The following is a 27,616-nucleotide window of genomic DNA, read 5'->3' as shown; positions in this document are numbered from 1 at the left end:
ACTTCACATACAAACTGGGTTGCGTATTATTACGAGGTTAAAGAGGCCTGGGAAACTATAGGAACATTCTACATCCTGAGACAAATTTGTTTAGAAAATGTTTTAGCGTTATTAGAGTGGTAATGACTGAAACCTCTATATCAAACTTTTTTGAACAAGATGGCCTAAAATGTTGACTAGGACTTCAGTTATGCAGAGGATAATGTACGAACCTGTTACGGCAACAATCTGAGCATGGCAGATATCAGTTCCATTTGCATTGCTAACTTCACAAGAGTAAATTCCAGTTGTTTCTTTGTTACAGGGATGTAGACATTCCAGGATGCATGAGTTCTTTGTGACTTTTGTATTGTATCTGTATGAAGCATACACTTGCTTTCCTTCCTTGTACCAAGTCACAAACATTTTGGGGGCTCCGGTAAATGTACATTCCAGTATCAACTTCTTGCTCATTGGGATAGTATGGTCCTTAAGCTTTGTCACAAAACGTGCTGGTTCTGTGAAAGATAATGTTGCGAAAAATAATTTAAGGGATGGTTGTCTAAGGTATCAACATTAAAAGTATCGATTAAGTTGCAAATGGGAACATAGTAACCTTACTAGGATTTTTCACAACAAAAGGCTATACTAACCTGTTGCTACAGAAACCTGAGCGTGGCATATTTCAGTTCCATAGGAATTGCTGACTTCACATGAGTATCTGCCTGCGGTATCTGGTTTGGTGTCATGTAGAGCTTCCAAGGTGCAGGTATTAGCTGTAACTTTTGTATTGTATCTATAAGAGGCATACAGCTGTTTGCCATCCTTATACCAAGTGACAAACATTTTATGGGCTCCCTTAAATTCACACTCAAGTCTCAATTTCTTGCCCAAAGTAACAGAGAAGTCCTTCAGCTTCTTCACAAAGCGTGCAGGTTCTGAGAAAAAGAAACATCTTTTTAAGTAAATCAAGAGAGGAGAATAAGAGATTCTTACAGAGAGGATCGAGTGAGGCATGCTATTTTTTAAGATCTTGAATTTAACTTTAATAGTACACCAGTGTTCTCCGTATTCACAAGAATATCCTCCATGCGTCCATGCTTTTCTTTGTGACTACATTAATTGGGGCATATTATATTGCCTTGACGGTAACTTGATAAAGTGGGAGTGGAACATTTCCATTGCTTATAGATATGATCCAATAAAACATGCAAAAAATGGTTTTGCAGTCAGAATCCGAAAAATTAGCTCAATGCATCCATGCATTTTTCATACCAATTGTTGTGACTATTGTGCTATTTAGAAATACTCAAAACATTCTCATTGTCTCAAGAAATCCTCACAGAAACCTTCTCATTCCGGAAGTTCACGACATTACACTGACCTGTTATCACAGAGACATTAGCATAGCAAATCTCTGTTCCATAAGCGTTGCTGACTTCGCAGGCATATATTCCAGGAGTATCTTTGTTGCACTCATGAAGACATTCCAAAGAACAAGAGTTTTCTGTTACTTTTGTGTTGTATCTGTATGAGGCGTAGAGTTGCTTTCCATCTTTGTACCAAGTAACAAACATTTTTGGAGCTCCTTTAAAGGTGCATTCAAGTTGCAATTTCTGTCTCATAGGGATGGAGATGTCCTTCAGTTTTGTCACAAAACGAGCAGGTTCTAAGAGGAACAATATTTTTGATTGAATTATTTTTCAGCAAGATCCTTTAAATTCATAAGGAGTCCAGTTAGATAATCCAGTAAATTTAAATTCTGCAACTCATCCACTGTTATAAAAAAATGATGATTCCAAAGAAGTATCCATTACATGTAATATTGAATTGAAATATCTTTACAATTGACCTGATATAAAGATACCAAAAGCAGTAAATGGCTTAAGTAAGAAAAAGTTAAATTAGATAAAGAATTATCTACCTCACTTATCTGATGATTGGTATACAAACCTGTTATTACGCTGACTTGAGCATGGCAGATGTCGCTGCCAGAGGCATTGCTAACTTCACAGGAGTACTTTCCAGGAGTGTCCTTGTTGCACTCATGAAGACATTCCAAGATGCAGGTGTTCCCAATGAGCTTTGTGTTGTATCTGTATGAAGCGTAGAGCTGTTTGCCATCTTTGTACCAAGTCACAAACAGCTTAGGAGATCCAGTGAATTTGCATTCCAATCTCAATTTATTGCGCATTGGAATAGAAACATCTCCCATCTTCATCACAAAGCGAGCAGGCCTTGAGCGTCCAGGTGCTAAAAAGTATAATAACCAATAAAGTATACGTCAGATATTCTGATAAAATAATATGAGGATAGCTAAGACTCGGACATAGTAATCTTGTACTTCAATGCAGTGATACAGTACTGGTCCAGACCAAAAAGTATCCAAGAATTGTCTCCTTTAATCATCTTCAAGAATAAGAATTGCTGAGATTTGCTACTTAGTTGCAGCCTATGCTTCAATAATTCAAAATGAAGAGATAGTAAGATGGCATTGAACATTTCCTGTTATATACAAACCTCTAGAGGTGGTGAGAGGATATTGATAGTGATCATCACAAGAATTACCACGAGGAATCTCTTTATCTCCACTCTCTAATTCCAAGACAGTGACTTGAGCAAAACAAATGTCTGTTCCGCAAGAATTACTAATTTCACAAGAATATCTTCCACTGGTTTCTTTGCTGCTTTGAAGACATTCCAAGATGCACATGTTCTTGGTGACCTTTGTGCTGTATCTGTCAGAGCCATAGAGCTGTCTGCCATCCTTATACCAAGTAGCAAACATCTTGGGAGCTCCCGTAAACGTGCACTCAAGTCTCAATTTCTTTCTCACAGGAATGCAAAGGTCTTTCATCTTTGTCACAAACTGTGGTAGGTCTATAAGAAACAAGATTATTCTTGATGACATTCGATTTGTAGCAAACACAGTGTATGAATAGAGTCTCTTATACAAGCATTTCAAGAATCTCCAAGGATTTTTTTAAGAGCAAAGAGAAATGAGAATACCTTTCACATTTAAATAGCAGATACAAGAGGCTGATCCTATGCGGTTTTCAGCTGTGCATGTATATTCACCGGTGTCAGATTTAGTTGTTTTTGATATTTTCAAATAAGTCATGCCATTGGAGAACTCCATTTTGCATGTGGCAGAGGCATGCACTTTGTTGTTCCCTTTAAACCAGGACACTTGTATCTCTTGTGTACCTCCAATGTGACAACTAATGCAAACAGCATCCCCTTCTTTGACATCCTTTGGTGCCAATGTTTGAATGAAATATGGTGGTTCTACAGAGTAAAAAATATTAGGGTAGGTATGATGATTACGTATGTCTCAACAATATGTCATATATTATTGAACTGTAAAAATGTCATAGAAAAAGGACAAACCTAGCACAGTGATTTGAGAGTGACAGACATCAGTTGCAGCACCATTACTGATTTCACAAGAGTAAGTTCCTGAAGTCTCATGGTTGCTTTCAAAAAGGCATTCCAAGATACATGAGCTCCCTGTCACTTTTGTATTGTATGAAGCATATATCTGCTTGCCATCCTTCATCCATGTAACAAACATTTTTGGGCTTCCAACAAAGGTGCAATCAAGAATTAAATGCTTTCCCTTTTCAATAGAAATGTCCTTCAGTCTTTTCACAAAACGAGCAGGTTCTAAGAAGAAGACAAAAATCTCATTAAACTTAAACTGCAGTTTAGCAAATATGACTGTCTGCATGAAGGACATGTATGCAAACTGACCTTTCACCGTCAAGTTGACCTGGCAACTTTCCTCTCCCACATGATTACTGATCTGGCATAAGTATTCCCCAGAATGAGACTTGTCAATTTTATGCAATTTTAACATTGCTATGTTTTCTTTTAAAGATATTTCACAGCTCTTCCCTGGTAGTAGCTGTCTATTTTCCTTGAACCATTTCAACCTTAGTGGAACACTTCCTTGAACTGTGGCTGAAAACGTCACATTTGAGCATGGTAGTGCTTTCTGGTGTTGTGGTTTCACCACAAATGTTGGGGATTCTGCACATAAAACAAAATCTGATGTAAATGTCTTATTATGAAAAAGACAAATATCTTGATACCTAACCTGGCCCACACCACTGACCTTTTATAGTCAATGAGGCACTGGTTTCACTGGCTCCTGCTGAGTTTACAGTATGGCATTTGTATATTCCATCATCTGACAAACTCAGTTTAACAAGTTTTAGAGTGCAGATGTTATCAACATTTTCAATCTGATGGTTTTGCTGTCCATCTCTGATTTCAATTCCATTGTGATACCAAGAGATTTTTAAGGGTGAAGTGCCAGCAACTTTACAGTTCATTTCCATGGATTTACCCACAATGGCATGGCAGTCTCTCAATTTCCGGGTAAAGGTTGGTGCAATCATTTTGTCTGTAAGATAGGTATCACACATAATCTTAACTGGATGTACAGTATAAGTATAGCTACTTTGTGCAAACAAGTGTTCATTAGGGAAATGTTCTTTAGAAGATAAAAATGTACTAACCAAGGACAGTCAGGTGAACTTTGCTAACATCTCTGCCAACACTGTTTTTCACCTCAAAAATGTACTCTCCAGTGTCATTGCTATTTGTTGAAAAAACCTTAAGACTTGAAATCATTTTTGAGAAGGTCATCTTGTACTTCTTGCCAGATGACAGCTCCACTCCATCTTTGAACCATTTTGCTATCAGCATTGGCGTTCCAGTTACAGTGCATTCTAATGTTGCTGTCTCACCAGCAGTTACACTGAACGATTCTGGTCTGTCCAAAATGGCAGCAGGTTCTGTAAATTAGATGGGAACATGATGGGTCTGTCATTTGTAACATTCCCCAATGCCCCAAGAGTAAAGTAAATAAAAGATTAGAAGATTTCAACAAACCCAGCACGGTAACTGTTGAAACACTTTCTGCAGAACCAGCATCATTTTTGAGATGGCAGGTATATTGCCCAGATGTGGGAGAGTGAGCCTTAAAGATTTTGAGGGTAACCTGGTTGTTCTCAAAGGACATCTTGAAGTTGTCACCATCTCTGACAATATGATCTTTGTCTTTTATCCAAGAAACAGTCATTGGGTGGGAACCTCTAACTGTAGCCTTCAGAGTTATTTCTTCACCGTGTTTGGCTGTAACATCTGTCAGTTTTTTAACAAAGTAAGGAGGGTCTATATTGTAAGAAACAGAAAAGGGGAGATTAAGTATCCCAGATGTCAGACTTCAAATATGAAATGTTGAAATACTCCTCTACAATGTGACTAACCTCTTAGAGTGAGAAAGACACTGCATTTTGCAGTACCTACTTGGTTGTTTGCTTTACAAACATATTCACCAACATCAGATTTCTCCAATCCAAGAATGTAAAGAGTCACTGAGTTTTCCTTATTTGCCATTATATACCGTTTGCTTCCTGTCAGTTTTGTATTATCTTTAAACCAAGTTATCTCAAAAGGTCCTGTGCCATTAAATTCACAATTAAAACTGACATCTTTTCCTTCAATGCCTTCAACTGGTTTAGGAGCATGAAGAACTGATGGAGGGTCTAAAAATAATAAGAAAGAATCAGTGAGATGCACTATAGATCTTGCCAATATCTTGCAGGCACTATATGTAGTTGCACTGTTCACAATCCACTATAAAACAAGGTAGGGCAGAACGTATGCATACTGCATACATTACATGACGAAACAGCATGATATGTTTTATACCATGTGCTCCATGCAGACTAAAATGACAAACACCTTCAAAAGTTGCACGTCTAAAGATGTTGATCTCATGCTGCATTCAAAATGACAAAACTGCACCTCAGATGCCAGTTCAGCCAGGGGCGTCACCAGCCGATTTTACCGGGGCTTCAACCCGGGTAGCCAAATTGTTTTTATTTAACTTTTTTATTTCGTTGTGCATTCTATCCCTCGTAGCCTGTTAGAACAAGGAATCCCGAACACTAAACTGACAAGGAGAAGCAGAACGGGCGGGACGGGGCGGGGCTGGGCTGGGGATGGGAGAGCGGCAGAGGGTCGCTGCGCGGTCTGGTCAGAGATCAGTGGATCTGTGCTCTCAACTAACGTTACTGCTGTCAACTCACTGGGTGGTTCAGCATCATAGGTTGCAGTACGTTGAGAAAGCAGACGTGACATGGCCAGCAAAAAACAATTGAAACTGTTTGGCCCTAACCCTTTTTCAAACGAAAGGCAGCAAAGGGTAAGAATTCATGTTTGCAAACTGAAATATAAGCTTAGTCCTGTCCGACCAACTCCATAAAGGCCAGCTATTAGTGTTGTTTACCTATCCTATCGCTAGCTGGCTAGCAAGCTATCATTAGTAAACACTAAGCAGGAGTCAAAATTAACTTTTTGAAATGTGAATATCTACCATTCAGTATCTTGAATATCTTCACTGACAAATGAAGTGGCAAAATTCACCCACCATTCAATAGGTAATCCGTATTTTCTGTCTGAAATCTACCAACTTCAATATTTACCAGCATTTGTCTGGTGCAATTTTGAGCCCTGCTAGTAGGCCTAGGCTAAGCAAGCATTAGGCAACTGCAAGGTATCTGGTCAGGTTAATTGGCACGACACATTTCAGTGCTCGTTTTGAGAGAGAGATTTATTACACTCAGCTCTAAATAACTAAATTTAGCCAGAAGGGCTAAATGCTTTCCCCCGTTGTTGAACATTTGTACTGATGTTCTGAGGAGCAGACGAGGATGTTACAATCTCTAACACTATAGCAAAAAATTGCAGTTTTGATACACAGCAGGCCTGCAATGTAGGATTTTTTCGTAAGGGAGATGTTTTAACAGTGACAAACTATAAACCATTAAATATTTAGAGGGGGCTAAGAAAGCTTTCATTCACCCTGTAATGAGCCATAACCATCAAAGTGATTACAAAGCTGATGACATAAACATAAAACAGCATTAAAAAACCCAAGTTTCATGGGAATGAACATGTTCCATGGAAATGTGTTTAAATGTCCACTGAAATGTATGCAAATGCCCTATGCATAAGCATTTGTATCATTTGTAATTAAAGCTTAACATTGCAATCTCAAAAGTTATTTGTATCCTGCAATGTAGTATGTTTTTGTTGGTTTGCCACACACTGATCTAGCCTGGCCATTAGCCATCCCCTTGGTACGCTTTGCTTCTACAAGGGTCTGGGATTTCGGCTATTAAGGTTTTGCACCTACGTCATAATGTCATGTGACCGTTTGTTTACAACTAGAGTGGTAGGCAAGAATGGTAGGCAAGGCACTGCAGAGAGTGGTAGGCAAGCCTACAACAGTCGGGTTGCATAGGCTACACATAGTTACAAATAGCTTCAAAATTGAAATTTTAATATCAAATATTGACCGGGATGCCGACCACTTGTGTAGGCCCTAACAGTTGGTTTTACAATAAGAAGCAAAAAAGGCGACGAGCGACCGTTTAGCCTACCTATCCCCGTGGTTGTGGAGGATGATCGTTAGCAGCTGTGAAGTCTTTTATTCTCAAGATAGCCTAATGGTGTAGCCTACTGTCTACTTAAGACGTAGGCTAAAATACAACTATCTACAGTCATCCAAAAATGAATTGCTAGAGACAGGCTATGAAGGGAAAAAGTGCAGCATTTTAAACATGGCAAGATTATTTTTACCGGAACAGTTTGTTCTAATTTGTCTCAGTGAAATACGTGCTTGTGGACATCAATCACCTATCTTCTGTCCTTCTATTTCACGTTATCATGTGTGTCATTTGATTATATAATCACAACAAATGCTAATAAATGAAAACAGAATAGGCTTTTGTGCTATAGGCTAACGTTACAGGTCACTTAGGCTAACTCCGTGATGTCAAAATAAACTGATTTGATCCTAATAGTTTAGCGATCACACACAACTTAACACAGCAACCTCAAACACCACTGTTGAACCTAGGCTACTGCTTCAGTCATGTAAGAAATAAGCAGTTTATGAATTATCTTTACCCGTTTAATCAAGTCCACATGACCAAAATAACAACATATTTAAAGGCTGAGCTAGCATAACAGCCTAATATAGGCGATGCTGCAATGGATAACTAATAAAAAGTTTCACACAATTAATGAACTTTATCACTCACATTCTGAGTTTTTCTGGGTGGTTATATATCCATGCAGATCGTCTTGGAATAAGCCATCGCTGTTATATGATATAATATGTTACAGGATTCATGACTAACGCCATTAATGTTATGATGCTGACTGACGCTGGCTATAACAGTAGCTTCTAGGCTACCGTTTTAAAGTCTGCTGAGTCTACTGCCTACCAAATCCTGTCGCTGTTCAGTTGAAGTTAAATGATCAAATATTGTTTGATTTTGTGTCAGCTTTCAGAAGGAAGACATGTTCCTTTCTGGTCAAATTTCACAGCTTCTAAGAAAGGCTATCGTCTAAGAAAGGCTATCGTCTTTGTGTAAACCGAGTTTTGAACAGAGAAAAAAAGTTAGGCTACCATTAGGCTACATGCAGGTTCTCGATACAGATCAATGCACCAAATCAGGGCGATTTTAGCTTAAACAACGTTCCTGTGACAGGCTATCAAATATTGAACAATGGGATAACGTTTCATCATCACCTTTATTGATGCCTGAAATGTTGACATTGCTGAAATACAGAGATGTAGCCTACTGAGAGGCAGCTGCAGACAACGATGTTCAATGGGTTCAACTTGTCCCTTGCCTACCAGCTGGATGTAAACAAAGCTATAGAACCTAGAATACGTCACATGAAAAACGTTAATTGACGAACGTTTGCAAGCTGGATGTGTGGACTCTGTAAAAGTTTGAAACGATTGGATCTGATTTCACCCAATCCCTAACGTTTGGCCGTGACGTATGTTATGCGCCAGCTCGATCGTGAAGTAAGCTACACTACAACGCTCAGAAATTGCTGAAGGTTGAAGATAACATATTGTAACGCCGATGAGAAGTTAGGAGACGGGGAGGCTGATATATCGTTCCAAAACTCCGGTAGTTTATTTCCTATAGATGTACAGGCTAGTGCACGGGCAACAGGAGGTGTCCACTACAAAACAACAAACTGATCGCTGATAAATCACGGTCTCAATCACTCGTCATTCACACTCATCGGCCAACAACACAACGCAACACAACTCACTCGCACGTAATCCACTTCTAGGTTAGTGACAGACAAATGGTCAGAAAGGGCTTTAGTTTTTGAGATACCCCTACCGGAGGTAGAACTAAACCCAACAATGTTTTTCCTCATCTCTAAGGTCTCCCATATATGAAATGGATTCTTGGCTAAAAATATTTTACTGCTAAGATTGTGAAATTAACAGATATTGTTATACACTCCAAAACCAAAAAAAAAAGGACTAAAATATAGCATGTCCGTATTGGAGTTAAGGCATATAAATTAGTGCAGATCAATCACACAAGCTCTAAGAACTTTGAAACTTGGCATGTTTATAGTCAGGAAGTTGCTTCACCTACTAGAAAAGACTGGATGTGAATATCTTGATGTATGAAATGAATAGAGACATGTAAACATGTATTTATGAAAAAAATATCTATGCAGAATGTTTTCATTTACTTTGTAGCTGCTTTACCAGAGATTATCATAGACACACATATGATGGCTTGTTGGAAAGGTGGGATTGTCCTGAATCCAACAATACCAAATATGTAAATATAGTATGACGAATCAGGGTGTTCTGTCACTCAATGTATGAGGTGTCCAAAATGAAAGAAAACGGAACACTGGCAAAATACAGTCTCAGAAAATGTTCTCCCCCTCGGAACCAAAAACATTGAGAACCCCTGACATAAGGTAAGTGCTGCTCTATATTTACATTTAATAATGATACATTTCATATGTCCCAGTATTAAACCATTCATATGAAACACAGATCCAATTGAATCAGGTTAACATTGGGATGGAACACCTTTATTAAAATATTTATATTCACTTGAATTTTGTTTTGGTCAAGTCATTACTGAATAATGGAAAATAATATTGTTAGCTTTTGTCTGTCCAGACCAGCAGTGGACAGTAGAGCCTGCCTACTTCACCCCTAAGTAGCTAAACAGTTAGTTGTAGAAACTACTTTCCCTAGCTAAGAAAGTAGTTAGCCCTCTGACCAATGTTGCATGTGTAATTCAACTTGATTTGCATTTCAATGAAAATTCTGAAATGTATATCATTTTTCCTTTTCATTAGTCTTTTGAATTATGGAGAATGTCTTACAGGCATTGGATTCAAAGCTTTGTATCATTTGTGGGAAACATTTTGGAAAGGGCAAGAAAAAAGATCCCTATGTCTAAAACCCCACAGTAGAAGGCCTCCAACACATACTTACCTTTGCTCAGCAGAGAGAGAGATGGTGATGTCCATAAAACTCTGGCTCCATATGCAGATGATATTTCCTCCATAATCAAAGTTTCATATCATGTATCATGTAGTTATACTGTAGTAACTGTAGTTATACTGTACAACTACTGTAGTAAGACAAAAATCAGTGAGCAGCAGCAAGTTGCAAATCTTGAGAGTGAGAGCACATCTGCACCAAGAAGGCTGAGTAGGGTTGAAACAACATCATTACTGAGAGATTGTTTCATTTGTGTGGAGGCGAGCTCTAGATCAGAACCTCCGACAGCCATTTCGACTGGTACAGGGGCAATGTAAATTATAGGCCAAGTATACTTGCGTATACAAGGAATTTGGCATTTATCCCATCCGTGAATTGGTGAACACACAGAGCACAAAGTGTGGTACACAATGAGGTGAAGCACACTAACCCGGACCAGTGAGCTGCCTTATTAAAGCGGCACTCGGTGAGCAGTGAGGGGTTGAGCAGTGAGGTGCCTTGCTCAAGGGCACCGTGGATGTGTGCATGGGAGAGCAGTGGGCATGGGAGAACAGTGCTCAACCACTTCCCCTGCCTTTTTTTTCCTTCTGGGTCGGGGATCGAACCGGTAACTCTTCGATTACAAGCCCGAACCCCTAACCAGTAGGCCACGGCTGTCCCCAGTACCAGAGATAAGGTCCTTCGGGCAGCTTCTGAAAGGCTTGATACGTTCATATTCTTTCATGCCCAGATCTCTTTTCATATGATGCCAAATACCATAAAATGTGTCTTGCACACTACATCTCTAAACGAAATATAACAGCAGCCATAGAAAAGAATAAAAAAAAGCAGACCAATGTCTATAACAAAGCCTTTATTAAGCTCACTGAAGACATTGATAAAACAGTATTGTCCAAAGATATGAAAGTGAGGACTCAATTGTTTGACTGATGCTATGACAACATACTAAAGACCATTGCTGAGCAAGAAGGTGTGTCCATAGTTCAACACAAGAAATATAGATCCTGGAAACTAAAGGAAAACCTGATACAGCATTACAAAGACAGGCTTGCATTTGTTCCACGTCCAAGACAGTCAGATCTGATCTGCTCAGATAGTATGACCATATTGTGGGAAGCTGCTAAACTCACAGAAAGAAGAGTAGACTGAGACTACACTTCCACAGACAAGTCAGAGTCTTTCCAAAATCCAAATATTACACAGGGCTGTAGACATATTGAGGAAAAGCATGGATCAGGTAGAGCATGACAGTGAGTAATATGTCAGCAGTGATTGTCTATTATGTTTCCAATGCAGCAAGTATGTACCCAACATGTATGTATGACTTTGTGAACTGGTGTGTTGATTAACATGGCCACAGAAATTACGAAACATGTGGTGATGACCCAGCTTCAAAGGAGAATCTGTGTGTTATCGCAATTTGTCATGATCTCATTGAACAGAGCTGTCACATCCATATGCCAATCACACTGGGACTTCAAGTTTGGTAGTAAGACAGTCATCAATGAGCTCAGTGCAATGGGATACAGTGTTTCCTATACAGAAGTTAGGCACTTCTAGCCTGATGAGCCAGACCCACATTAAAATGTAGGGTCTGGGCACTCACCGTTCGCAGTGCTCAGTCTGAGGGGCGGGATAATCGGTTGTCTTTTAAATTCCCTCTGCGCGCAATAGGACAGCGCTGAGTCCCATGCGTTTTCCCACCAGCGGAGCTAGTTGGCTAGTTCAAACTTTTGCCAACTTAAAACAAGCTTAACTCGTGTCACACTGTTGGCCAACAGCAACATCCATCTTCTTTGTTTTCAAGTAGCAGGGAATTCAAGCCAAACAGTTGCAGCTCTGCCATTAATCATTATGTTAAGCCCGCCTAACGACTCTATACACAATTTGATTGGCCTGATAGAAGTTTAATTTTTTTAAAGTTTAATTTTTCGAGCTCACAAGCCAACGGAGAGTTGCTAGACTAGCCCTGGAAGCAAATGTAATTTGCTGCCGCTAGGGTGCGTCTAGATTTCTAGGCTAAGGCACTTCTCAGATCTGTTGCAGCAGAACAGATATCAAGGACAGAGAGTGGTGTCTACATCCCAACTGGCCCCACTGGAGTTGCTGAACATGGAATTTTTGATGTTTTTGATGTTGATGTTTTGACACTTCCCCAGTACGTTTTTAATTTGTTTGATGTGATTTCCTGTATTCTGGTGCATTTTGGGGATGGCCAGTACTAAATTCAATCAGATTCATACCCTACATCCTGATTTGTTGATATTGAGGCAATGATTCCATGCAAAGGCTTGGGCTTCAGGGCCCCCTGACCCCTTGGGCCTGGGCCCGGTAGGCCCGTGCAGTAATCCATCCCTGTTTGTTATAGACATTGATCTGCTTTTTTAATTGTTTTCTATGGCTTCTGCTATATTTCATTTAGAGATGTAGTGTGCATTTTATGGTATTTGATATCATATGCAAAGACATCTGGGCATGAAATAATTCGAAGATATACATCTTCATCGAGCCTTTCAGAAGCTGCCCGAAGGACCTTGTCTCTGGTACTTGCGACTGTTCCAATTGAAATTGCTGTCAGAGGTTCTGGTTTAGAGCTGGCCTTCCCACAAATGAAACAATCTCTCCGTATTTCAAATGATGTTGTATCAGCCCTACTCAGCCTTCTTGGTGCAGATGTGCTCTCACTCTCAAGATTTGCAACTTGCTGCTGCTCACTGATTTTTGTCTTACTGCAGTAGTTCACTCTACATGATACATGATATGAAACTTTGATTTTGGAAGAAATATCATCTGTATATGGAGCCAGAGTTTTATGGACATCTCAATCTCTCTCTCTGCTGAGCAAGGGTAAGTATGCGTTAGAGGCCTTCTACTGGGGGACTTTGGACATAGGGTTTTTTTTTCTTGCCCTTTTCAAAATGTTTCCCACAAGCTTTGGATCCAATGTCTGTAAGACATTCTCCATAATCCAAGAGACTAGTGAAAAGGAAAAATGAAATACATTTCAGAATTTCATTGAAATGCAAATCAAGTTGAATTACACACAACATTAGTCAGAGGGCTAAGTACTTTCTTAGCTAGGGAAAGTAGTTTCTACAACTAACTGTTTGGCTACTTAGGGGTTTAGTAAAGCAGTGTAGGCTACTGTCCACTGCTGGTCTGGACAGACAAAAGCTAACAATATTATTTTCCATTATTCAGTAATGACTTGACCAAAACAAAATTTAAGTGAATGTAAATATTTTAATAAAGGTGTTCCATTCCAATGTTAACTGATTCAATTGGATCTGTGTTTCATATGAAATGTATCATTATTAAATGTAAATATAGATCAGCACTTACCTTGCAGTAACAATGAATTTGTCAACATTCTTCTCACCACTGATAATGTGATTTGGACTTGAGACTGAATTTTGCCAGTGTTCTGTTTTCTTTTATTTTGGACACCTCATACATTGAGTGACAGAACACCCTAATTTGTCATACATATTTGGTATTGTTGGATTCAGTACAACCACACCTTTCCAACAAGCTATCATATGTGTTTCTATGATAATCCCTGGTAAAGCAGTCACAAAGTAAATGAAAACATTCTGCATAGATAATCATTTTTTTGCATGTCCGCTTATTTTAGGTATGTGTTTACATGTCTCTATTCATTCCATGCATCAAGATATTCACATCCAATCTTTTCTAGGAGGTAAAGCAACTTCCTGACTATAAACATGTTTCAAAGTTCTCAGAGCTTGTGTGATTGATCTGCACTAGTTTATATGCCTTAACTCCCATACGGACAGGCTATATTTTAGTCCTTTTTTGGTTTTGGGGTGTATAAGAATATCTGTTTAACAATCTTAGCAGTAAAATATTTTTAGCCAAGAATCCATTTCATATATGGGAGACCTTAGAGATGAGGAAAAACATTGTTGCGTTTAGTTCTACCTCCGGTAGGGGTATCTCAAAAATGTGGGGCCATTGTCACTAGCCTATTCTACTCTGACTAAACTTAGACGTCTTAGAACCCCCTATTCTATTCCCTCCCCTTAGCAATCGCTAACCTATCTATACTCCTAAATATTCCCTCCCGGACACCTCCCCCCAATCAAAACACATCAGAACTCATTGACACATTCCATGACACAGGAGGGAGGGAGACACAAACACTCGCACACACACACACACACGCACACGCCGGGAACACAGGAGAAAGCCCAACACGGGGGCAAATAGCCTCGGCGATACAATATCATCACAATTGTCAAAGCTAGATGTGATCATCATTGAAAACACGCCGCTTCATCCATACCGGTTCTGCCGCACATGCTGTAATTTAATATTGAGGCTACTGCGCGATACAAATAAAACGTTTCCCAAATCCAATAGGAAGTAGGGCCACGACATCTTTGCCCGAAATAAAATGTGTTAAACACTCCTTTTGTTCGGAGTTCAGTTCCTGAATATTTGGAAGCGTAGCCAGCACGGACTGAATTGCTTCATTAACTTATGCCATTGCCAACTCCTCGAGGACTACAATTCAAACACAGCGCAGAATCTTGACGTCGTCTCTCACAACTCCCGCCTCCTGCTCGCTGATTGCCGCGGAGTCGAATCTACCGCTGCGAACGAGGCCAATGGCCGGAATCCCAGACGGAGTCGTGGAGGGAGATGAAAATCGAGCGGAAGTACGTAGGAAGGCAATTAAGGCCAGGCTAACACTGATCTGATTCCATGATTTTGTAGAGGGTAGCTTTTCTCTCTCTCTCTCTCTCTCTCTCTCTCTCTGTGTGCAATCCCATTTTAACATCAAACATTTTACTGTCTTTTTGGTAGATCTCTGGCATAGATCAAACATAGATCCTCAGCTAATCTTTACATTTACATCCGGTCCAGCCGGGCTAAGCCCAGGTTGTCCTGAAAGTCTAGAAACGCCCCTGAGTTCAGCACAAAAGGCTCAACATCATATTGAGAATAAATGCTAAATTCTAACATCAGCATAACACAAGACATCCAGTATGAAGGGATTTATTCCTTATGTAGAGATATAACATCCAGGATTTGAAATGTGAAAGTCCCTTGATACCATCCAAATCAAGTTGGATGTCAAAAAATTCACAATCATCTCTGACCTTTGACAACAACGTTGCTGCTACAACTGGCAGTTCCTGTATCATTCTGTACTTCACAAGTAAAGACTCCGCTGTCTTCAAATCCAGTGGTCTTCGATTCAAGGACTGCTACTGAGTCAACAAATGATTTGCTGTAGTGTCCAGAATCAACCTTGTTGTTATATTTGTACCAGTTGATCCTTAAAGAGGGTGAGCCACTGACTTTGCATTCAAGACGCAGTGGCTCATGGAGCTTAAGAAATTGTGTGCTTGGCAGTTTCATTGTGAACTGGGGTGGTTCTGGAAATCAATAATGTGAGATATACTCTCAGGTCATAATATAGACATTTTAGCACTGCAAAAAGGAGTGCATGATGAACATTAATTCACTCAATAAGCAAGATGTATTGCATTGTCACCTTTTTCGCTATTTAGCGAAAACATAATGGCATAATAGCAATAACATAATGGTTTTTGATGTCATAGATTAATTTCTGTCCATATTCACCATGACTGATATGTTGCAAGGTTTATATTGTCCTATGAGTAACAATATTTTTTCAAATTCAATAGCATCATAGTCTAGATAGCATTATCCGACAACAATGCACAGCAGACACAATCTGAAGATGCTCCAAACTAAAAGTCAAGCTAAATCTCAAAGCCAATCTACCCCTCAGTAAAGGACAAGTACACTCTACAGTAACAACTTTTTGAAAATGTAATTTGAATGTGGAGCTGTAGGCCTATTCTGTTCACCACCAGACTATGGTCGGAATATTTTGTGTCTCTTGTAGTCTAACACAGCACACAGCTACTACCCAGAACCAATCAATACATTAAAACAGAGTAACTGAAATCCAACTAATTGAAATTACAAATAATAATATTCTTTGTTGTATGGCTTATACATAACTTGACTTAATCATGATTTGACTAATATGAAATGCCTGTAAGACCTGGGCTAATCATTTTAAATCTCATAAAACATACCATCTAACCTCTGACAAAATCCATCCAAGCAAATCTGTCGAGCTGTTTTCAAAATCCTCACCCTTCAGGTAATCAAACTCATTCACGCATTTTGTGAAACCATTGTCATAGCATCCTTTTACATCTATGTACTTTATATCAGAATATAGCCTAATTAAAATCATTGTTTTTTGACACTGTCTTCCTTCAAACAATCAACCAACCAACCAACATGTGTTGTATCAGAAATAAATCATGCCATGTCATGTAACTCAGTGTTACAGTACATCAAATCTATTACCTATTGTATTCAAGTTAATTCTGCAACCACCACCAATGGAATTCAATACTGTGGGAAACACTGATGCATTGTCCTTTGGAGCAATGTTGTTGTGTGTTGTACAGCAGTAGCCTACAGTTTGCTCTTGAAAAATATCAACTCTTAGACATTTTACACAGTAGTAAAATAGTACGCTGGGCACGGATATGCACTTACCTTGGACCATAACCACGCAAGAGTATTCTGTGCTTCCAGCATCATTTGTTGCTGTACAAAGATATTTTCCAGTGTCTTTGAGGTTAGCCCGAAGAATGTCAAGACTGGCAATCTTGTCTTCAAAAGAGAGTTTACAGTCCACAGTGTTGTGAAGCCTCTTGTTATCCTTAGTCCAGGTAACAGTCACACCCATGTCTTCATCAACCTGACTCTCAAGATGCAGTGGGTTACCCACAGCTACATAAACTGAGTCAAATGTTCTCACAAAATTCGGTTTGTCAATGACTGTTACTTCCGTTGTGCACATAGATGTACCGATGGTGTTTGAAGCTTTGCACACATACACACCACTGTCAGTTTGCCTAAGTCTTAAGATTTCAAGAGAATGCTTGTTTTTTTCATAAAATATTCTGTAGTTGGTGCTCTCTGAGATAGCAGCATTGTTTTTGAGCCAGAAAACATCCATAGGTGAAGCTCCTGTAACTAAGAGTTGAATCTGTACTCGTTTCCCAACAAAGACCGTCATAGGATCAGGCTTAGTAACAAAAGTTGGAGGGAGGAGTTCTACAAAAGATCAAAGCATAGGACAATAAACTGTATTTGTTGCACATAATCCTTTCTGTGAAAATCCTTCCCTTTCCCAAGAAAGATCAGAGTTTAACCCATTCAAATAAATCTGTGAGATGCCTCACAAAGACATTATGGCAAAGCACACACACACACTCCAAAAACTGCAACATGAACAGAATTGCCAACAATGCCAGACTATCCAGTATCCACGGCCTGCAAACACGGCGGCTTGCGTCAGAAAATAAACACTTAACTTACCAGACACAGTGAGGTAAGCTGAACACCTGTCACTGCCATTCTGGTTGGTGGCTTTGCAGGTAAATTCACCGCTGTCAGCATTGGTGGTCTTCAGGACTTCCAGCGAGGACTTATGTTGAGTGCTGATGATCCTGTACTGCTCACCCTGATGAATCTCTGTGCTAGACTTGAACCATTTGAAGTTGACATTTGGAGCATCTTCAATCTCGCAGTCAAACTTGGCAAGATCGCCAACATTGACCTCAAAGGGTTGGATCTTGCGCCTGAAAACAGGTGGCACTGTTTTGTGGAGGAAGAGAAAAAGCAAAGTTACCCAGGCTGGAAAGATGACATCTTGCATAACTGGGAAAGGAATGAATACACACTCTAGTAATCCAGGGTGACTGTGAAAAGAACTGTTATTGTGAGGGAATGAAGAAAATGAAGAGTTGATGAAGAGTAATGAAATTATATGAAACCTCAAAGCATGCTAAAATTGATGGGTGAAACAAAGTGATTTAGAGAGTGGCGAAGAGTGAAATCTACTGTAGGAGTGATGAATACCTGGCAGTGAAGAGAAATAGTGGGAAAAATTATATGAAACCAAGAGAGTAGGAATGTGAAGGTGATATGGATTTTCATCCATGAATTAGTGATGATCTAATGGTAAACGCCAAAGATTAAAGTAAAACCTTGAGAAACTGTGATATTAAAACATCTCCATAATCCAACCTCTTGATATAACTGTGAGCCTTGAGGATGTGGAGGTCTTGCCAGCTTCATTCTCGGCCTCACAGACATATTCTCCTTGATGCTTGTCCTTCTTAACTTTGTCGATTGCTAACATGTATGTGTCACGAAATTTGGAACATTTGAACTCGACGCCAGATTTAACCAATTTTCCATTGAAGAGCCAGTTTACATTCTTAACACATTTTATAGTCACTGAAAATTTAACTTTACTGTCCTCCTCTACAGACATGTCATTCAGGGGTTTTTCAATGATAGGGTAATTTGCAATGTGCTCTACTGTCTTACTAATTGTAATTTCTTCAGAGAGAAATTCCTCTCTCAACTCTCTTTGTACAAAAACATCTACAGGTTGCTCAATGGGTATAGGGGCACATGGTACAGTTGTAGTTATATCTGCAGCACCTACATCTCTCTCACTGCCATTTACTGTCATTGATCTGATTTCTGGTTTAGAAATCTGCATGGCTTCCTGTACCAAAGGTTGTTCCTGAGCTACAATAGTTTCAAAGGAGGTTTTAGCTTCTGTCTTAACTGCAGCTGACTGCATTCTTGCAGATTTGATACCAGAGACACTCTCTGCGGTCTGCACCGTCCCCACCACAGATGTAAGCATCTCCTTCCTGGAAGCATTCTTGACCTGTAACCTTTGTGGTCTGTCCATTTCTAAGGTCCCAGGCTGTGCTGAGGTCAGAACCTGGTGTTCTTGATATACTATAGAATAAAATGCTGCCTGAAGTTCATTCTTCAGATCTGCAGTCTGAGGGTAGTCACCCTCAAACGCAAAACATATATCAATGGGTGTGCTTGTGGTAGTGATGAGATAGGTGAACATGGTGAATTTTGGCTCTTTGTGTATTATGGGTTCTTTAACTTCCACAACATCAAGTTTCTTCACAACATCGGCCAAAATAAGCTGTTGATCGCGAGCCACTGCCGACTGGAGGGCAGTCTTTAATTGATAACGGATGTCTAGGCTATGCGGTTTGGGTGCAGGAATGATAAATGTCAGCTCTTTGGGAAGAGTTTTGCTATCTCTGGACTCAGAGATAAACAGGGGTCTTTTGGGCTGTGTAGTAGCATGAACTTTTGTTGACTCAAACTCTGGTGTGTGCTTGGATATTTCCCCGATCATAACATGCTTTTCCTCCATTAATAATGACTGTCTCACTGACTGTCCCTCTTGAATCTGAACAGCAAAATCCTGCTCTGTAGACTCCAGTGCAACACTGCTCTCTGTGGAAACAGCCTTTTCTTCTATGTGTAAAGGTTGTGTTGGCATCTTGGGCTCTACTCCCATCTCACAAGTGCATTTTTCTGCTGTCTTCAGCTGGTCAGTGTGGCCCTCCTCAAGAACTTGTCTGTCTGAGATAGATGTTATGTGCACTATATTCCACCGATCTTCCTTTTGGCCTAAAGCTCTCTGTTGGTCAATGTCACAGGCAAATGGTGTTTCTTTCGGGAGCACCAAAGGCTCTGAAATTACTTGAAGAATATTTTGAGGTTTGGGTTCTTTTTTATAATTAGACTTAATGTCTGCAACTGATACATCTAGATCTTTGATGTAATCTGCTGTAAGCTCCATTTTTTCCTCTACATTTACGGCACGTTTCTGAGCTTTTCCTTGCCTTTTCCTTGCAGAGTGCTCATCTGGTTTCTCTGTTGTAAGTATAGCCTCTTTGGTTAATGGCCATTCTGCTTGAATAGACTGAAGATGTAAAGTTCCAGTGGGCTCTTTCTTAGGCTGCAGAGTCAAAGTGGTCCTTTCAGATGAAAACTCTGCCGAGTCCTCACAAATGACAGTTTTCTGTTCGTATGTACAAGCGGAGTGGCGCAGTGTAGGACTCTTCCTGATATCTGCCTGTTCTTGGGCTGGTTTCTCACAGGTAAACCTGCCCTCTGAAAGTAGAACGTCTTGATCACTAATCACCTGCAAGTGTAAAATCTGCTGTTTTTCCTTCTGTGTGGTAACTGATTCAGCACTTTCTATTCCTTGTATTTTGCCAACAGGGTCAGATTTGAGTTCTAGCTTCTCTTCTGCAGTTAAAGCTGATAGGAATAATTTGTCTTTAAAAAGACCAGCTATCTCCTCTTTTGGCCTATGTACCTCAAATCCCTTCTCTTTAGACAACACATGCTTTACCTCACTGACTCCTGCAAGTGTTGGCTTTTTTAACTCATTACCAACTACACCTTGAGTGGTTTCCGAAGCAGTAAGGTCAGATGTATGGCCCTCTGAAACTGGCCAATTCTCTGAGGAAGTAGCAGAATATAACAATTTGACCCCTTCAGTAATTGTAAAACCTTTCTCTTCTTCGGGTTGAGGGATATTCTGATACTGTTCTCTCAATAAAGGAAATCTGGTTTCTACTTGACAGCCACTGACAGGGTATTTTGGTTCTTCTGTTGTTTCTGTTTGTTCCTCTTTGCTATCTGTAAAAGATTCAGCTCTTACCATTGAGAATCCAGTTATGTTCTCAGAGGTGGCAGACATCAACTTTGAAGGCAGTTCCCTGTCATACTCTAACTCAGTAACCTCAGGGCTTTTGATTCGTTCCGAGTGTTGTTCTATGAAACCTAGGTTTTCCTCAACGGCAGATGTGAGGGAAACAGTGTGCATCTGCTTAGCAGAGATGGCTACAGCTGGCTGTGGTATGGTTGGACCCATTGTCACTCTCTCTTGCACCTCATGAGACTGCAAGACTGCAGCCTGATGGGTCACTTGTTCCTTATGAATGGTGGCAGCAGAAAAATCTATCTCTCTTAAGGTGTCAACTTGCTCACTGGCAACAGCCTGTGTATCCTCAGTGCCAATGGTGTAGATCATCTGACGTCTTGCCTGCTGGTTTTCTCTGACTTCACCTGGTATATTTACCATGTACAGGCGAGACTCAGTCGATTGTTCAGTCACTGAAACTTTGTAACTTTTTTGTTTTTGAGTGACAACCTGTTCTTGATGCCATGGTACAGCAACAGTCTCTTGGAAGATAATAAGTTCAGCACTGCATGAAGCCTCTCCAAATAAGTTGAATGCCCTGCAAGTGTAGAGACCACTGTCTTCCTGCTGAAGGCTTGTCATCATCATAAAACCAGAGCCATCTGGATTGTTCATTATTACACAGTACTTGCTAGGATGAATTTGATATCCACCTCTCAACCACTGAATTTCAGGCAGCGGTGTTCCTGTTACTCTGTACTGAAAATGTGCCTGGCCTCCAACTGTACACTGCACTGAGTCAATTTCTTTTGTAAAAGAGGGAGGTTGTCCTTTGGGTTTCTCTAACTGCCTTGAGTCTTTCACTTTCACATGCAAGTAAGTTGAACATTTTGACTCGCCATATTCATTGCGCATGATACATGAGTACTCTCCTTCGGTTTCTTCCTGCACCTTGGTTATTATTAATGTGTACTCATCTCTCTCTTGAATAAACTTGTAAACCGATGAAGAAACAATGACTTGGCCATTGTGCTGCCACTGAACGTCTGGTTTTGGGAATCCAGATACAATGACAGTAAACTTGGCAGTGTCCCCAACAGAAACAATTGCAGGTGAGAGTTTGGTTACAAATACTGGTTTCTCTATTTTTTGGGAAAGAGTACTAACATAGCTTTTTGACTCTGGCTCAAGATCAAATGTTGTGTGTTTCTCTTTCATGCTTATGTGGTCGTGTTTTTCCTCTTCTGTTGAAACAGCCAAGCTAGAAAAGGCTGAGCAAAAAATAATTCTTTTAACACACATTATTTACTAAATGATGTAACAATCCATTCTGATATACAATTCTGTCATGTAATCATGTTACATTCCAGCTAACATGCACAGATGTGAAGAATATATCTTCTTTTTAAAAGAAGTATAACACAAATATACAAAATGAAATATCTGACACAAAATTACATGATGTGTATTACACTGTCCTTGCAGTAGGCACTTAAATGTCATGTTTATAATATTGATGGTTATAAGTGTCAACTATGAATACAAACTTGTCAACACAGGATACACCATTCCTGTACATGTGAGCCCTTAACAACACATATTTAACACTGCAGTCACCGGAATCATTCAGAAAAAATAGCACTTAATACAAATGCAGACAATTATGTTTGCACAATATTTTTATGTTTTAAATATGCAATTACCTCTTCCTTCTCCTTGGTCAGCCTCTTCCACTTTAGCTGCTGTAAAGAAAATAAAAAAACATTTTAGAGAAGACATGTAAGCCATTCATGCCACCTAAATTTAAGTGTGAACAAGTGAGTTTTGTCTATAATAGGAAATGCATTATTCCAAAGGGGCCAACTAGTCAACCAAGTATTCCTATGTGAACTGCTTACAGCCTGTGTTTTTGTGTGGGTTTATATCCATCCAAGATGTCACTACCAAAGATGTGAATAGTGAAGAAATCTAATGAGTGTCCAAGTTCAGAAATTGACTGGTAAGGACTAAAGCATGCAATTGCCAACCTGTCTTCAGTTTGAGGGGAATGCTGCACGCACAGTCTCCTGCTGCATTGATAATTTTGCAAGTGCAGGTCCCCCATTGACCAATGCCCCCATTCTTTACATTTAAGCAGCAGATGGGGCCATCATGTCTCATTGAAAAAGACAAAGGCTCTTCGAGAATTAACAGATCATGGAGCCAAAGAACAAATGGAGAGGGTGCTGCTTTTACAACATAAAATGGTGACACCACGTCATCTGTCTGTTTGGCAAGAGTTTCAGGGGCAAGTTTCAGAAGGAGCTCTGGTAGAATGGCACCATATATACCCCTTTCTTCATAGGGAACAACGTCAGGGAAATAATGGCTGCTTATATGCCACTGCATTCTTTGGGAGGGTGGAAGAGATCCAAGATTCTTTAAGGTCTCCTGTTTTTCTTGCTCAGAGGTCTGTATAGTGGACTCTCTGTCACTTTTAGGTGCCTTACTTTGAGAATCACAAGGTACAGGAGTTTCTGCACTGGGGTTTGCTTCTTTAGCTGGGTGAGAATAAAGTTAGGGAAATTTATTAGGTATTAAATCCACCAATGAGAGGGTATTTTAGCACTAAACAAGGAGTTAGTGTGATGGGGAAATGATGTTAAGCCAGGCTTGTCATGGATGATCCTGTATTTATTAAATTGGTTATTACATTAAAAATATTACAATAGGTTATAGCTTCAAGGAAAATATTAAATGTTTAAATAGCACCAGCAGGAAGCAGGATGGGATGGGATGGACCACAAAGGGAAAATATGAAAATATCCACCTTCCACTCTGAGCTGTGCAGAAGTTCTGTTTTCACCATTATTATTTTTTACTGAGCACCGATAGTTCCCCTCATCAGTCAGTTGGACATTGTGAATGGTAAGAGACAGCAAATCTCCATTTTGAGCACAGTTCACCCTCTCTGTGACTGTAACTTTGCGTCCATTATGATCCCACATAATATCAGTGAATGGCTGTCCATCAAAGGAACAGCTGAACTGAGCCAGGTCACCAGCGCTCACTCTGATATCACTCATTTTCAGAGTCAAGCTTGGACTTCCAGGAACTTTCTCCGCACTCTCCACAAGAGAGCTTCCAGTGCTCAACATAGTTTGCCTATCTAGAGCTTTGACATCTGAGCGGTGAAAAAAATGAAATTAGGCACTTCATAAAAATCATTTGTGAGTTTATGACTGGAGAGCTTTGATGAAAAGGAGGTCATGAATGAAGATGGAAGATGCATTGTAGCACCAAATCTGGTTGGTGCTTTTGATGATGAAAGATTATTTCACAGCATCAAATGAGTTATTAAGCAAACAGACTCAATTGCAATGTTGCAATATCGATGCAATGTCAAAATAAATGTCAAAATGTCTGAAATAACATCCAAAACACTGTTACACTGTTAATAAGAAACCATAAACAAAAAGAAGATGTCCCAGATATGTGAAGATTCAAAAGAGACGTCCTGATGAAGATGCGTTAATCTGACCACAATTCAGTTTAACAGCTTTTGTTTAGCGCAAGAGTAGCTGTGTAAATGGCCTGTCCAGCAATATTGATATGCATTCATTGTCTAGCATGCTTAGAAAAAGCACCGACTATGATTAGTCTGGCAGTGTTTGTCTTCTCATCGAAATGAAAGACAGCAGTCTTTGTTGACTTTAGAAGCATACATCTGGATTTGGCAACCAAGATACACCAGGGTGGAATCAAGCCACTTTTCCGAAAGGCATCAAGCAGCTTGAGGTGGGCTCAATGAAAGTCACCAATTAGCTTATTTTTTACTATCAACGTGCTATTTGGATAGACTTGGTGAGACATGCAGCACTTGAGCACTTTTAATTTGTTTTGTTTTTTTGCCATGTAAAGAAGTTTCCCATTGGAAAACAACAATTTTGATCATAATGTCCAAACAGTGGAGTGAGATGCATTATTTTTTTTGCTTTCTTTTTCTCAGGTGCAACTTATCATGCAAATTCTTCCATGATTTGGGTGCAAGTCAGTACCTACACACTTGCAAAAATGAATATAAACAAAGAGTGATCTGTATATTTTACAGATGCAAATAGAGGAACATTATGTAGATACTCAAGTAATTAAATAAATTTAAGATACCAGGAACTCACCCTGAACAGTTAACTTGGCAGAACATGAGGCTGTTCCTGCAGAGTTGCGGGCAACACATGTGTACTCTCCCTCATCATCGGGGAAAACTCTGGAAATTTCCAGCTGGATATAATCATCATACTGAGTCATTTTGAAGGAGGCTGACTTCTGGATCTCCTGGCCTTTGCACTGCCAGGTGATAATCAAGTCTACAGATTTGAAAGAGGGAGAGGAGTCAGATCAGTAAACTTTCTCTGACTTTCCATGATTTTGTTAATAATTTAATAACATGCAATGTCTTACCATCTCCAGTAAAATTGCACTTGAATTTTGCACAATCTCCCTCATCAACAGTCATGTCGGAGATTGGGAAAACAAGTTGGGGAGGTGAAATAGGTGTAATCACCTCTGGCACTGAAAATAAATGACAAGAGGTAATTGATTTTAAAATTCCACACAATTATATATTTCTTTACATTTATTTTAAATTCTGCATGCATTTTTTTATCTGTTTGGCTATAAAGCTAGTATGACTAAACTGCTTACTTATTCTGCAGACAGAGACAGTGAAGCCATTTTAAATCTTACCTTCAACATGGAGAGCAGCAGAGCTTGTGGCCTCTCCAGCATCATTCTTTGCCACAATGCTGTAGACAGCTGCGTCCTCTGGGAACACCTGACTGAGCATCAGAGTGTGCTCCCCACCATCTTTAAAGATGCTGCACTCAGCCCCATGATACATTTGCTGACTGTTCTTAAACCAGGTCACCTGGGGCTCTGGGGTGCCCTTGACCTCAACCGAGAAGCGTGCCATTCTGCCGGACACCACCTTCAGTGGGTGCATCTGCCTAACAACCTGAGGAAGCTCTGCGGCTAAATAAGAGGATATTAGAAGAAAAAAATCAGCAAAGAAAATCAGCAAACAAACTGGTAACAGCCAATGGTGCAGAAATCCTGACCTTTCAGAAAATATAATCATTCTCAGTAGCTCTGAAAGGCCAGGGATCATGCTGAGACCTGACCAAATAACTTTGAAGATGTTGAAGCTCACTTTTCATCATACTTACTCATGACATGAAGCGTGACCACACTCCTGTTCTTGCCAGCAATAAAGGTGTACTCCCCAGCATCAGTTCTGTATGTCTCAGTGATTGTCAGACGGTGGGTCTTTCTAATAGCCACATAGTTGAACCGCACCTCTGAGACAAAATTGATCTCAGTTCCATTCCTCAGCCAGCGTCCCTCAATGTCATCCTCACTGACTTCAAACTCAAATGTGCTTCTGTACTTCTCAACAACCTAAAACAAATAGTCAGATCTTAGAACAGTGCGAATGAAAAGAGCCTTTTTTTTAAAACTTTAGCTTGTACTGAAGTGATTATTACTGTGATGTCTGTCTCAGCGGGTTCTTTGATGACAACATCACGGCCCTCCACGGTGAGGCGACCCTTTGACATGTTTGCACCAGCAACCACAGAGTACTCTCCAGCATCAGACATACGCACTGACTGAATTGTCAGGGAGTGCTGGAAGTTATCGGAGGCAGATCTGCACCTACACAAGAGATAACAATAACAATTAAAGAGGACTACTATTACTAAACAACAAATGTTCTTTTTTCCAAGACTACATATGGTGTGAAATACCTTTCAGACATTTCAAGTTCCTGTCCGTCTTTCATCCAAATCACATGGATATTCGGCTCAGACACTTCACATTCAAAGGTAGCCCTCTTCTTTTCAGTAATCTTGATGTCTTTGATGTGCTTTTTGAACTCAATCACACGAGCTGGGGCATAGAACACATAACATTACAAAATGCACGGCAGGTGCAAAATCTTCTATGAAATATTGTTTTAGATGTTACGTTACCTTCAACATAGAGTTTTGCAGATGTTTCAGCAGATCCGGCAACAAACTTGTAGTCTGCACTGTCACCAAAGTGCACGTTGCGTATGGTGAGAGAGTGAGTGAGTTGCTTGCTTCGGGTCTGGCACCTATCTGTGGACCGAATTTCCACACCATTCTTATACCATTTGTAAGAGATGTCTTCATGATTGACATTGACCTCGAATGTAATAGTGTCCTTCTCCTGGGCATTGAGGTCTTGAAGCATGGAATTGATAAGAATGGCTGGAAGGGAAAGGAAGAAAGGGATGTCAATTTTTGTCTAAAATCTGATCTATGATTTATAATTCAAAACAATGGATGGCTTACGGCTAACTGTCAGTGTTGCAGAGACTCTGTCATTTCCACAGATAAAGGTGTACTCTGCTACGTCATCTCTGCTGGTGTTCATGATCTTGAGCTGGTGGAGCTTTCCCTGCACCACAATTCTGAACTTCTCACTCATCTCGATCTCCACACCATTCTTCAGCCAAGTGGATGGGACATTGAAGTGTGACACTTCACACTCAAAGGTCGCCACATGAGTCTCAGGAATATCCAGATTCTTCAGGGGCTTGGTCACTCTCAAAGCTGGAGGAGTAGAAAATGCTTAATAATCTGTCCATTGGTGTGAAAAAAATTGTTGCCCATATACAGTACATATTATTATTTCTTTGA

At 39.9% G+C, this 27,616-nt stretch overlaps 1 protein-coding gene across 1 annotated transcript in view; it reads right to left on the bottom strand.

Moving 5' to 3' along the window:
• Positions 1–27,616, bottom strand: part of ttn.2 (titin, tandem duplicate 2) — a 154,994-nt gene that overhangs the window by 107,408 nt on the left and 19,970 nt on the right. The window contains 11 exon segments of the mRNA XM_048238855.1: positions 17,750–18,028; positions 18,461–22,186; positions 22,619–22,657; positions 25,073–25,261; positions 25,356–25,466; positions 25,641–25,925; positions 26,120–26,351; positions 26,438–26,606; positions 26,699–26,840; positions 26,924–27,184; positions 27,269–27,529. Of these exon segments, the coding sequence (XP_048094812.1) occupies positions 17,750–18,028; positions 18,461–22,186; positions 22,619–22,657; positions 25,073–25,261; positions 25,356–25,466; positions 25,641–25,925; positions 26,120–26,351; positions 26,438–26,606; positions 26,699–26,840; positions 26,924–27,184; positions 27,269–27,529 (5,694 nt within the window).

This window comes from Alosa alosa, chromosome 3, assembly GCF_017589495.1.
Source record: "Alosa alosa isolate M-15738 ecotype Scorff River chromosome 3, AALO_Geno_1.1, whole genome shotgun sequence".
Taxonomy (NCBI): domain Eukaryota; kingdom Metazoa; phylum Chordata; class Actinopteri; order Clupeiformes; family Clupeidae; genus Alosa; species Alosa alosa.
The sequence above is the reverse complement of the archived record's forward strand: the minus strand, read 5'-3'. Positions and strand labels throughout refer to the sequence as shown.